This window comes from Armigeres subalbatus, chromosome 2 (assembly GCF_024139115.2).
Source record: "Armigeres subalbatus isolate Guangzhou_Male chromosome 2, GZ_Asu_2, whole genome shotgun sequence".
Lineage (NCBI taxonomy): Eukaryota > Metazoa > Arthropoda > Insecta > Diptera > Culicidae > Armigeres > Armigeres subalbatus.
In genome coordinates, this window is record NC_085140.1 from 300237757 (window position 1) to 300251229 (window position 13473).

Genomic DNA, 13473 nt, shown 5'->3' on the forward strand with positions numbered 1-13473 from the left:
AAAGGAGGCTTCCGGGCCTCTTGAAAGGAGGCTTCTGAGCCTCTTGAAAGGAGGCTTCCTGAGCCTCTTGAAAGGAGGCTCGAGCCTCTTGAAAGGAGGCTTCCTGAGCCTCTTGAAAGGAGGCTTCTGAGCCTCTTGAAAGGAGGATTCTGTTCCTCTTGAAAGGAGGCTTCTGAGCCTCTTGAAAGGAGGCTTTCGAGCCTCTTGAAAGAAGGCTGAGGCCTCTTGAAAGGAGGCTTCTGAGCCTCTTGAAAGGAGGCTTCCGAGGCCTCTTGAAAGGAGGCTTCTGAGCCTCTTGAAAGGAGGCTCTGAGCCTCTTGAAGGAGGCTTCTGAGGCCTCTTGAAGGAGGCTTCTGAGCCTCTTGAAAGGAGGCTTGAGGCCTCTTGAAAGGAGGCTTCTGAGCCTCTTGAAAGGAGGCTTCTGAGCCTCTTGAAAGGAGGCTTCTGAGCCTCTTGAAAGGAGGCTGGAGCCTCTTGAAAGGAGGCTTCCTGAGGCCTCTTGAAAGGAGGCTGGAGCCTCTTGAAAGGGAGGCTTCTGAGCCTCTTGAAAGGAGGCTTCTGAGCCTCTTGAAAGGAGGCCTGAGCCTCTTGAAAGGGAGGCTTCTGAGGCCTCTTGAAAGGAGGCTTCTGAGCCTCTTGAAAGGAGGATTCCGTTCCTCTTGAAAGGAGGCTTCTGAGCCTCTTGAAAGGAGGCTTGAGCCTCTTGAAAGAAGGCTGAGCCTCTTGAAAGGAGGCTTCTGAGCCCTCTTGAAAGGGGAGGCTCTGAGCCTCTTGAAAGGAGGCTCTGAGGCCTCTTGAAAGGAGGCTTCTGAGCCTCTTGAAAGGAGGCTTCCGCGCCTCTTGAAAGGAGGCGTCTGAGCCTCTCTTGAAAGGAGGCTCTGAGCCTCTTGAAAGGAGGCTTCTGAGCCTCTTGAAAGGAGGCTTGAGCCTCTTGAAAGGAGGCCTGAGCCTCTTGAAAGGAGGCTCTGAGCCTCTTGAAAGGAGGCTTCCAGGCCTCTTGAAAGGAGGCTTCCTGAGGCCTCTTGAAAGGAGACTTGAGCCTCTTGAAAGGAGACTCTGAGCCTCTTGAAAGGAGGCTTCCGAGGCCTCTTGAAAGGAGGCTTCTGAGCCTCTTGAAGGAGGCTTCCTGAGCCTCTTGAAAGGAGGCTTCTGAGCCTCTTGAAAGGAGGCTTCCAAGCCTCTTGAAAGGAGGCTTCTGAGCCTCTTGAAAGGAGGCTTCTGAGGCCCTCTTGAAAGGAGGCTTGAGGCCCTGAGCTCTTGAAAGGAGGCTCCTGAGCCTCTTGAAAGAAGGCTACTGAGCCTCTTGAAAGGAGGCTTGAGGCCTCTTGAAAGGAGGCTTGAGGCCTCTTGAAAGGAGGCTCTGAGCCTCTTGAAAGGAGGCTTGAGCCTCTTGAAAGGAGGCTTCCTGAGCCTCTTGAAAGGAGGCTTCCTGAGCCTCTTGAAAGGAGGCTTCCGAGCCTCTTGAAAGGAGGCTTCTGGAGCCTCTTGAAAGGAGGCTTCTGAGCCTCTTAAAAGGAGGCTTCCAGGCCTCTTAAAAGGAGGCTTCTGAGCCTCTTGAAAGGAGGCTTCTGAGCCTCTTGAAAGGAGGCCTGAGCCTCTTGAAAGGAGGCTTCTGAGCCTCTTGAAAGGAGGCTTCCGGAGCCTCTTGAAAGGAGGCCTGAGCCTCTTGAAAGGAGGCTTCCTGAGCCTCTTGAAAGGAGGCTCTGAGCCTCTTGAAAGGAGGCTTCCGGGCCTCTTGAAAGGAGGCTTCTGAGCCTCTTGAAAGGAGGCTCTGAGGCCTCTCTTGAAAGGAGGCCTGAGCCTCTTGAAAGGAGGCTTCTGAGGCCTCTTGAAAGGAGGCTTCCAGGCCTCTTGAAAGGAGGCTTGAGCCTCTTGAAAGGAGGCCTGAGCCTCTTGAAAGGAGGCTTCTGAGCCTCTTGAAAGGAGGCTTCCTGAGCCTCTTGAAAGGAGGCTTCTGAGCCTCTTGAAAGGAGGCCTGAGGCCTCTTGAAAGGAGGCTGGAGCCTCTTGAAAGGAGGCTTGGAGGCCTCTTGAAAGGAGGCTTCTGGAGCCTCTTGAAGGAGGCTTGAGCCTCTTGAAAGGAGGCTTCTGAGCCTCTTGAAGGAGGCTCTGGAGCCTCTTGAAAGGAGGCTCTGAGCCTCTTGAAAGGAGGCTTCCGGAGCCTCTTGAAAGGAGGCCTGAGCCTCTTGGAAAGGAGGCTTCTGAGCCTCTTGAAAGGAGGCTGGAGCCTCTTGAAAGGAGGCTTCTGAGGCCTCTTGAAAGGAGGCCTGAGGCCTCTTGAAAGGAGGCTTCCTGAGGCCTCTTGAAAGGAGGCTTCTGAGGCCTCTTGAAAGGAGGCTTTGAGCCTCTTGGAAAGGAGGCTTCTGAGCCTCTTGAAAGGGAGGCTTCTGAGCCTCTTGAAAGGAGGCTTCTGAGCCTCTTGAAAGGAGGCTTCTGAGCCTCTTGAAAGGAGGGCTGAGCCTCTTGAAAGGAGGCTTCCAGGCCTCTTGAAAGGAGGCTCTGAGCCTCTTGAAAGGAGGCTTCTGAGCCTCTCTTGAAAGGAGGGGAGGCTCTTGAGCTCTTGAAAGGAGGCTTCCGAGGCCTCTTGAAAGGAGGCTTCTGGAGCCTCTTGAAAGGAGGCTCTGAGCCTCTTGAAAGGAGGCTCTGAGGCCTCTTGAAAGGAGGCTTGAGCCTCTTGAAAGGAGGCTTCCGAGCCTCTTGAAAGGAGGCTTCTGAGCCTCTTGAAAGGAGGCTTCTGAGCCTCTTGAAAGGAGGCTTCTGAGCCTCTTGAAAGGAGGCTTCTGAGCCTCTTGAAAGGAGGCCTGAGCCTCTTGAAAGGAGGCTTCCGGGCCTCTTGAAAGGAGGCTTCTGAGCCTCTTGAAAGGAGGCTTCCGAGCCTCTTGAAAGGAGGCTTCCGAGCCTCTTGAAAGGAGGCTTCCGAGCCTCTTGAAAGGAGGCTTCCGAGCCTCTTGAAAGGAGGCTTCCGAGCCTCTTGAAAGGAGGCTTCCGAGTCTCTTGCCAGGAGGCTTCCGAGTCTCTTGCCAGGGGGCTTCCGAGTCTCTTGCCAGGAGGCTTCCGAACCTATTGGCAGGAGTCTTACGAGGTGCTTCGGAAGAGGCTTCTTGAAAAGAGGCTTTCAATCTCCATGCAACGAAGTTACTGAGATTTTCGGGAAAAAAAGACCTTTATGTCTCTCAACTGTAGGCTTCCGAACCTCTAGATTCTATAGATTTTAGTTCCGAAGCATATTATTCAATATGTTGTCTCGATTAATTTGAAGTTTTTTTTATTTGTACATTCAACATTTTGTTCTTTTGATCTTTTGTCCAGCAGCCCTTCATATACTGTCCTACTTGGAGTGAACAGGATTTCTTTGACAGGAAGGTCTTTGATTTTCTTATCGCCATACATGTTTTGTACAATACACATTTTAGAATAAACAAAAATAAAAGTTTCACAAAAGTTTTTACTGGAATTGTAATACATCCACCATTATGCATTTTTGTTTAAGATACCCCCTGGGTTCAACGAAGGTACGCCCAGGGGTACATGTACCTGGTTGAGAACCGCTTATATAAAAGATTTTTTGTGTCGAAATCCTGTTCAAAGTGCCGGAGTTTTGTTTAGGATTCTGAATTCGGAATTGGGTGGATCATTACTTTCCTTTCTTCCGAACTGGGAGTAGCGCAAAACGATTGTTGTCTTCCGAATCCTATATCAATCGGAATGGCCTTTTCCATATTAAAGCTCTTTTGTCATATTCCAAAATTCACGATACTTTACTATTTTATCTTATATCACGCATTTTTAATTTAATATGGCATACAAAACACTCAGCTTCTAGATTTTAAATAATGAAAATGAAAATTTCACAGCTGCATAATAATCTGACAGGAGAGACAACTTTCACGTCCGTACACAGACTACTGACAACTTTTCAGTGAGAAGTATGTATCCCAATTCCTAATTATTAATCGCGGTATAACGCAAATAAAAGTGAGTTATCGCGAAATTGTATAACTACTCTGTGAATAACGAAAACGGACGGAAACGCTGCACTAATTAGTTTACTACTTCTATGTAGGTGCAAACTTATCACCCGTTTGCTTTTCTCATAACTCGAATAGGATGGTTGTTGACATTTTCGCACCATAATAGCTCACCGCTTTTCTATACGCTATGTGGAGGAACCCCACCTTATTTCCACAGAACTACTGCAAATTGAGGTGTCACAAACACGGTTCGCAGTATATTCAACAACTGAAATAAGCTAAACAGGTACCCTTTTTCGCCTCGGCGCTCCATACAGGTGGAAAACGACATGACACCGCGTGGATGATGCCATGAAAAAACGTTTATCCGCTACCTCGCCAATCATCCATCGGTTCGTCGTCCTATTCCTCGCGCTACTGCTGGTTGGGTTAAGTGTTCAAGCGGAAACACTGCAGAAGACAGTTTAGCGAAACGAACGACGACGCGATCTGGGCTGAATGCATGAATGAGGATGACAAAAGCAGCAACGACTCAGCATAAGCAGCAGCAGGTGGGATGAACTTCTTTCCTGACGCTTTCGAGAGAGCTTGGGATATGCTTTCATCCTATTGAGCCTTTTGAAAATGTGTGTTTGCATTTAATTTCCTTGCTTTTCTTCGTAAATTCTCACCGAGGCCAAGAGTAAAAACTGGTGGGTGGTACGTCGGGCAGTTTTTCTGCTTCCTGGATAAGAAAGAAATTTGGCACGAGATGTAGCACAAAGAGTGGTAAGAAAAAGAGTTGCCTTGGCATGACTTTCATAGCATTTTAGCTAAGAAAAACGCTCGTGCCTTGAAGGGACTTCAAGCAAGCAATCAAAAGTATTTCGAGCAAACCATCTTATAGTTTGTTTACATTTAATGAATAGCTGATAAGGCTTAAGAAAAAGTGTTTTCTTTGAGAGCCATAGTTCGCAACCAAAAGTTTAAATTAACTAGTTTGTCGGTCAAACTTAATTGGCAAATATTGTTTCAATCCTCAAAGTGAGAAACTATACATTTTAAAACAGACGCAAAACAACAGAAATATTGACATGTAAAAAGGAACGTTGTTTATACGTATTAAGATTTCTAATACATTTTTGCCAATGCAGAAACTGTATAGTCACTCTCAAAATTGAGCGTACAGCATGGATTAAATGAATGTATACGAAAATTCCAAAGGAAATTTAATTGTTGGCTCGTTTGCTTCTAATGCATTTCAATATTCATCTCTTCCTTCAATGTATGCGTACATAAAATGGTTAAAAAAATTTCTCCAAAGTTTATTGTTTGAAAATAATCTCAAAATACGCCTGTTACAGGTGACAAAATTGAGCGTACAGCGAATGTTTTTCTATAAAATTTCTTATTATAAAAGCGATTAATGTAATTTTCGAATGTAGTGACTGTATGTATTACGCATAATAAAAAACTTATACATTGCATTAGCCACATATGTACATTGTACATATAATCAAAAATGTATTCTTATAATTAGCTTACGAGCTTTTTTAACCTTTTTCTTGCATGACCCAATTATGTCCACCACTAGACTGTATGCTTAAAGATGCGTATTTCAATTTCAATAACAAGAATTTCTTAGTGAAATTAGGTATGAGACACTGAAGACGGACTTAGTCTTTTTCTTGACACCAGGTGCGCAAGAAAAGAAAATTTTGTTTTTGCTTCTATGGGCGAAATAACACTTGAATTCAATTTCGTCACAAAGAAAACAAATTTAAAAAATTGTTAAATTCCTTTCATTTTTCCAAATGTCTTAAGTAAATACATAGATACAATGTTGAATAACTAATTTCAAATCATATCCTGGATTATTTCAAACGAAGTCGTTTGAAAATACTTAATTTACTCGTTCAAAGTACATCTGAGGTAGGAACAGAAAGTTATTTTATTTTTTCACATCTCCCAAAAATCCAGGTTTTTATATGCCTTCTGCAATCTCATAATCACACACATACGTAAATACTCTGCCAGTACTGCCTCTCCATATAAAATGAATATCCAACCACTTAAAAAAAATCCACAAACACCCAAACCGCCTGCGGGTTTCCGCCGTTAACAACTTTATCGTCACAAGCCGTCGTCGAAGCGTTCTTCTCCATCTTTCAATGCGGTTTGACAATGTTGACCGAGGATAAAAAGTTTTAAGCCTCGTTTTCGTCACAAAACGCTTAGCAGAGTTCCCCAGCGTGGCTTTCCATCTATCCTCCTCCATCCATGTCGCCGCCCGCCCGTGTTAAAGACCAGTAGAACCGCACTGCGTGATTCTTCCCTCAAAGTGTTGACAGAAGAGCGGCAGTGGTTTCGAACCGGCTGCTGCAAGTCCTTTTCCGGCTTTCTCGCCCCCATCGGCCTCCTGTTATGAAGGCAAACGAAAACAGCTGAAACGGTCAACTTTTGTAAACATGAACCCAACAGATAACGCCAAAAGCGAGGAATTTATCTTCCCTTTAGACCCCAGGCAGCGCGGTGCCGACGGGCGGAAAATGGTCCACATGTTTTCCAGTTAATGCTGCGGGATTTTTTCCTCTCTATCTTTCGTTACTCATTGCTCTTTTTTCTGGCTTTCGTTTCAGGCTGTTCACAACAGTGGCGTGATATCCGGAACGTTTATGAATAATGGCGCCGTACGGTGTGGCACCTCCGTTTGTCGGCCCATTTCCGCCATCTACACCAAGAGCCAGCAGACGAGTGGCTACGTCCACGTGGCCACCATTCCGGCCGGGGTGTACAACATCACCGTAACCGAGCTGCAGAACAGTCAGAACTATCTCGGTAAGTGGCGAAAGCGAAGGCAGTTAATTAGGTTTATGGCTGGGTATGTCCGAATGCGAATAGTAAATAAGTCACAGACGCACAGATCTAGTAAAATATTAACTGGAAAATAATAAGAAATATGTGGAAGAAATCTGCAGCATTTCCAAAAAATAAGGAAGCACTGTGGAAAACAATATGAAATTGCTATATTTCTCACAGAAAATAGAAACTCTCATATCCTCATACAATATAAAATTGTTTTATAATTCCGATATCATCTACTTAGTTTTTTTTTACTTCTTTAGAACTTATTCATTATCCTATAAATAAACATTCAAAATTCCAAATAAATGACAAAATTTCCGAAAACAAAATTATACAATCAAACCGTAAAAAATCAGATTACCAAACCAGAACTAATCGTAGAGGTGAGCCAGCCTAGGGCTAAAAACCTCTCAAATAAAGACAAAAACAACTAATCGTAATACACTTTAAACAAAATTCAATTAGAATCCAATTTTACTCCAATCCGAATCCAATCCAAGCTCAACGCAAAACCAATCCAAATCCAATTCAAATCAAGCTTCAAAACCATCCAAATCAAATCCAAATACAATCAAAATCCAATCAAAAACAAATCCCAATCTAATCCAAATCCAACCCTATCCAAATCCTATTCGAAACACATTAAATCAAAAGCAAATACAAATTTAATTCAAATTCAATCCAAATCCAATCCCAATCCAATCGAAATCAAATCCAAATCTGATCCTAATCAAATCCAGATTCAATCAAAATTCTATCAGAAACAAATTCCAATCCAATCCTTACAAAATTCAAACCCAATCCAAATGAAATCGAAATCTAATCTGGATCAAATCCAAATACAATCAAAATCCAATCAGAAATAAATCTCAATATAATCTAAATCCAATCCAAATCCAATCCGATTCAAATCCATATAAAATCAAATCAAATTGAAATTAAACCCAAATTCAACCAAACTCAATACAAATCCAAATCAAATCCAATCCAAATCCAAAACCATTCCAAATTCAATCCAAACCCAATCCAAATCTAATCCAAATCCAATCCAAATTCAATCCAAATCCAATCCAAATACAATCCAAATCTAATCCAAATCCAATCCAAATCCAATTCAAATCCAATCCCAATCCAAATCCAATCCAAATTCAATTCAAATCCAATCCAAATCCAATCCAAATTCAAATCCAATCAAATTCAATCAAAATCCAATCCAAATCCAATCCAAATCCAATCCAAATCCAATCCGAATCCAATCCAAATCCAGTTCAAATCCCGTTCAAATCCAATCCAAATCCATTTCAAATCCAATTAAAATCCAATCTAAATCCAATTAAAATCCAATCCAAATCCAATCCAATCCGAATCCAATCCAAATCAAATCTAAATCCAATCCATATCCAATCCAAATCCCATCCAAATCCAATCCAAATCAAATCCAAATCCAATCCAAATCCAATCCAAATCCAAATCCAATCCAAATCCAATCCAAATCCAATCCAAATCTAATCCAAATCCAATCCAAATCCAATCCTTATCCAAATCCAATTAAAATCCAAAACAAATCCAATCCAAATCCAATCAAAATCCAATCCAAATCCAATCCTATTACAAATCCAATCCAAATCCAATCCAAATCTAATCCAAATCCAATCCAATATAATTCCAATCCAAATCCAATCCAAATCAAACCCAATCCAAATCTAGTCCAAATCCAATCAAAATCGAATTTCAATTCAATCCAAACCAATCCAATCCAAATCCAATCTTATTCTATTCTAAATCCTATTCAAATCCAATCCAAATCAAATCGAAATGCAAATCCATCCAAATCCAATCCAAATTCAATCCAAATCCAGTCCAAATCGAATCCAAATACAATTAAAATCCATATCCAAATCAAATCCTTATCTAAATCCAATTCAAAACAAGTCCAAATCCAATCCAAATCTAATCCTAATCCAAATCTAATCCATATCCAATCCAAATCCAATCCTAATCTAAATCCAATTCAAAACAAGTCTAAATCCAATCCAAATCTAATCCTAATCCATATCCAATCCAAATCCAATCCAAATCCAATCCAAATCCAATCCAAATCCAATCCAAATCCACTCAAAATCCAATCTAAATCCAATCCAAATCCAATCCAAATGCAGTCCTAATCCAATCCAAATCCAATCCAAATCAAATCCAAATCAAATCCAAATCCAATCCAAATCCAATCCAAATCCAATCCAAATCCAATCCAAATCCAAATCCAATCCAAATCCAATCCAAATCCAATCCAAATCCAATCCAAATCCAATCCAAATCCAAATCCAATCCAAATCCAGTCCAAATCCAATCCAAATCCAATCCAAATCCAATCCAAATCCAATCCAAATCCAATCCAAATCCAATCCAAATCCAATCCAAATCCAATCCAAATCCAATCCAAATCCAATCCAAATCCAATCCAAATCCAATCCAAATCCAGTCCAAATCCAAATCCAATCCAAATTCAAATCCAATTCAAATCCAATCCAAATCCAATCCAAATAAAATCCAAATCCAATCCAAATCCAATCCAAATCCAATCCAAATCCAATAAAAATCCAATTCAAATCCAAACCCAATCCTAACCCAATCCAAATCCAATCAAATCCGAACAAAATCCAATCCAAATCCAATTCAAATCCAATCTAATCCAAATCCAAATTCTATCCAAATCCAATCCATATCCATTCTAAATCCCTTCAAATCCAATCCAAATGCAGTCCAAATCCAATCCAAATCCAATCCAAATCCAATCCAAATCCAATCCAAATCCAATCCAAATCCAATCCAAATCCAATCCAAATCCAATTCAAATCCAATCCAAATCCAAATCCAATCCAAATCCAATCCAAATCCAATCCAAATCCAATCCAAATCCAAATCCAACCCAAATCCAATCCAAATCCAATCCAAATCCAATCCAAATCCAATCCAAATCCAATCCAAATCCAATCCAAATCCAATCCAAATCCAATCCAAATCCAATCCAAATCCAATCCAAATCCAATCCAAATCCAATCCAAATCCAATCCAAATCCAATCCAAATCCAATCGAAATCCAATCCAAATCCAAATCCAATCCAAATCCAATCCAAATCCAATCCAAATCCAATCCAAATCCAATCCAAATCCAATCCAAATCCAATAAAAATCCAATTCAAATCCAAACCCAATCCAAATCCAATCAAATCCGAACAAAATCCAATACAAATCCAATTCAAATCCAATCTAATCCAAATCCAAATTCTATCCAAATCCAATCCATATCCATTCTAAATCCCTTCCAAATCCAATCCAAATCCATTACAAATCCAATCCAAATCCATTACAAATCCAATCCAAATCCAATCCAAATCCAATCTAATCCATTCAACCTAATCCAATTCAATTCTAATCCAATCCAATCCGAATCCAATCCAAATCAAATCTAAATCCAATCCAAACCCAATCCAAATCCCATCCAAATCCAATCTAAATAAAATCCAAATCCAATCCAAATCCAATCCAAATCCAAATCCAAATCCAATCCAAACCCAATCCAAATCCAATCCAAATTCAATCCAAATCCAATTCAAATCCAATCCAAATTCAATCCAAATCCAATCCAAATCCAATCCAAAACAAATCTAATCCAAATCCAATCAAAATCCAATCCAAATCCAATCCAAATCCAATCCAAATCCAATCCTATTACAAATCCAATCCAAATCCAATCCAAATCTAATTCAAATCCAATCCAATATAATTCCAATCCAAATCCAATCCAAATCTAAACCAAATCCAATCCAAATCTAGTCCAAGTCAATCCAATCCAATCTTATTCTATTCTAAATCCTATTCAAATCCAATCCAAATCAAATCGAAATCCAAATCCATCCAAATCCAATCCAAATTCAATCCAAATTCAATCCAAATCCAGTCCAAATCGAATCCAAATACAATTAAAATCCATATCCAAATCAAATCCTTATCTAAATCCAATTCAAAACAAGTCCAAATCCAATCCAAATCTAATCCTAATCCAAATCTAATCCATATCCAATCCAAATCCAATCCTAATCTAAATCCAATTCAAAACAAGTCTAAATCCAATCCAAATCTAATCCTAATCCATATCTAATCCAAATCCAATCCAAATCCAATCCGAATCCAATCAAAATCCACTCAAAATCCAATCCAAATCCAATCCAAATGCAGTCCAAATCCGATCCAAATCCAATCCAAATCCAATCCAAATCAAGTCCAAATCAAATCCAAATCCAATCCAAATCCAATTCAAATCCAATCCAAATCAATTCAAATCCAGTCCAAACCAAACCAATCAAATCCAATCCAAACCAAATCCAATCCAAATCCAACCAAATCAAATCCAACCCAAATCAATCCAAACCCAATCAAATCCAATCCAAACCAATCCAAATCAATCCAAATCAATCCAAATCCAATCCAAATCAATCCAAATCAATCAAATCCAATCCAAACCAATCCAAATCCAATCCAAATCAATCCAAATCCAACCCAAATCCAGCCCAAACCAATCCAAATCCGAACAAAATCCAATCCAAACCAATTCAAACCAATCTAATCCAAACCAAATTCTATTCAAATCAAATTCTATCCAAATCCAATCCATATCCATTCTAAATCCTTCAAATCCAATCCAAATGCAGTCCAAACCGATCCAAATCCAATCAAATCCAATCCAAATCAAGTCCAAATCAAACCAAACCAATCCAAACCAATCCAAATCCAATTCAAACCAATCCAAATCCAAACCAATCAAATCCAATCCAAATCCAATCCAATCAATCAAATCCAATCCAAACCAATCCAAATCAATCCAAACCAATCCAAACCAATCCAATCAATCCAAATCCAATCCAAACCAAACCAACCCAAATCCAATCCAAATCCAATCCAAACCAATCAAATCAATCCAAATCCAATCCAACCAATCCAAATCCAACCCAAATCCAATCCAAATCCAATCGATATCCAATCCAAACCAATCGAACCAATCCAAATCAATCAAATTCAAATCCAATTCAAATCCAATCCAAATCAATCCAAATAAAATCCAAACCAATCAAACCAATCCAAACCAATAAAAATCCAATTCAAATCCAAACCCAATCCAAATCCAATCAAATCCGAACAAAATCCAATCCAATTCAAATCCAATCTAATCCAAATCCAAATTCTATCCAAATCCAAATTCTATCCAAATCCAATCCATATCCATTCTAAATCCCTTCCAAATCCAATCCAAATCCATTACAAATCCAATCCAAATCCAATCCAAATCCAATCCAAATCCAATCTAATCCATTCAAAATCCCTTCCAAGTCCAACCCAAATCCAATCAAAATCCAATCCAAATCCATTACAAATCCAATCCAAATCCAATCCAAATCCAATCCAAATCCAATCCAAGTCCAATCTAAATCCAATTCAAATCCAAACCCAATCCAAATCGAATACAAATCCGAACAAAATCCAATTCAAATCCATTCTAATACAAATCCAAATTCCATCCAAATCCGATCCATATCCATTCTAAATCCCTTCCAAATCCAATCCAAATCCAATCAAAATCCAATCCAAATCCATTACAAATCCAATCCAAATCAAATACAAATCCAATCCAAATCCTTTACAAATCCAATTGAAGTCCAATCCATATCCATTCCAATTTCAAACCCAGTCAAAATCCAATCCAAATCCAATCGGAACCCAATCAAAATCCAATCCAAATGCTTTCTAATCTAAGTCGAAATACAATTCCATTTCATTCTAATCTAAGTCGAAGTACAATTCAAATTCAATCCAAATCCAACCCGAATTCAATCAGAATATTGATTCAATCCAAATTAAATCCTTTTCCAATTTGAATCCAATCCAAATTCGAATCCAATGCAAATCCAATCCAAACCCAATCCAAATCCAAACCCAATCCAAATCCAACCCAAGCCCAAATTCAAACCAAATGCAATTCAAATCAAACCCAATTTCAATCCAAATCCAGTCCAAAACCAATCAAAATCCAAATTCAATCCGATCCAAATCCATTCCAAATTTAATCTGAGTCAAATACAGACCAAATTCAGTTCAAATTCAATCCAAACTCAATACAAATCTTATCCAAATACAATCTAAATCCAATTCAAATCCAATCCAAATCCAAACCTAAATCAAATTCAATACAATTCAAATCAAATCCAATCCAAATCCAGTCAAAATCCAACTAAAATCCAAATTCAAATACAATCCAAACTCGATCCAAGTCAAATCTAAATCCAATAAAATCCAATGCAAATCAAAATCCAAATAAATTTCAATCCGAATCGAATCGTCAAAATGTCATTTCCGGTCAAATGGCTCTATCTGCCAACTGCCCATTTAGGTCAATCGTAGCGAATGTAAAACAGAACCATCGGCTTATTTTGTTATCGGAACCAATATCAAAATTAGTTTTCGATTTGCTCTCATCGATAGCAGGAATAGTTTTCGTTTCGATGTCACAGTAAAATTTTTCTGCCATACATTTTGTTATTGTTATACGACCAAAAAGATATCAAATTAAATAACCATTTTCGGCGATTTCTCAACATTAAAACGAG

At 39.6% G+C, this 13473-nt stretch overlaps 1 protein-coding gene across 1 annotated transcript in view; it reads left to right on the forward strand.

Annotated features, from left to right (window-relative positions):
* Nucleotides 1-13473, forward strand: part of LOC134212481 (A disintegrin and metalloproteinase with thrombospondin motifs 7) — a 655262-nt gene that overhangs the window by 618697 nt on the left and 23092 nt on the right. Inside the window, exon 8 of the mRNA XM_062690387.1 lies at nucleotides 6589-6787. Coding sequence (XP_062546371.1) covers nucleotides 6589-6787 — 199 coding nt within the window. The remainder of the gene's footprint in view (nucleotides 1-6588; nucleotides 6788-13473) is intronic.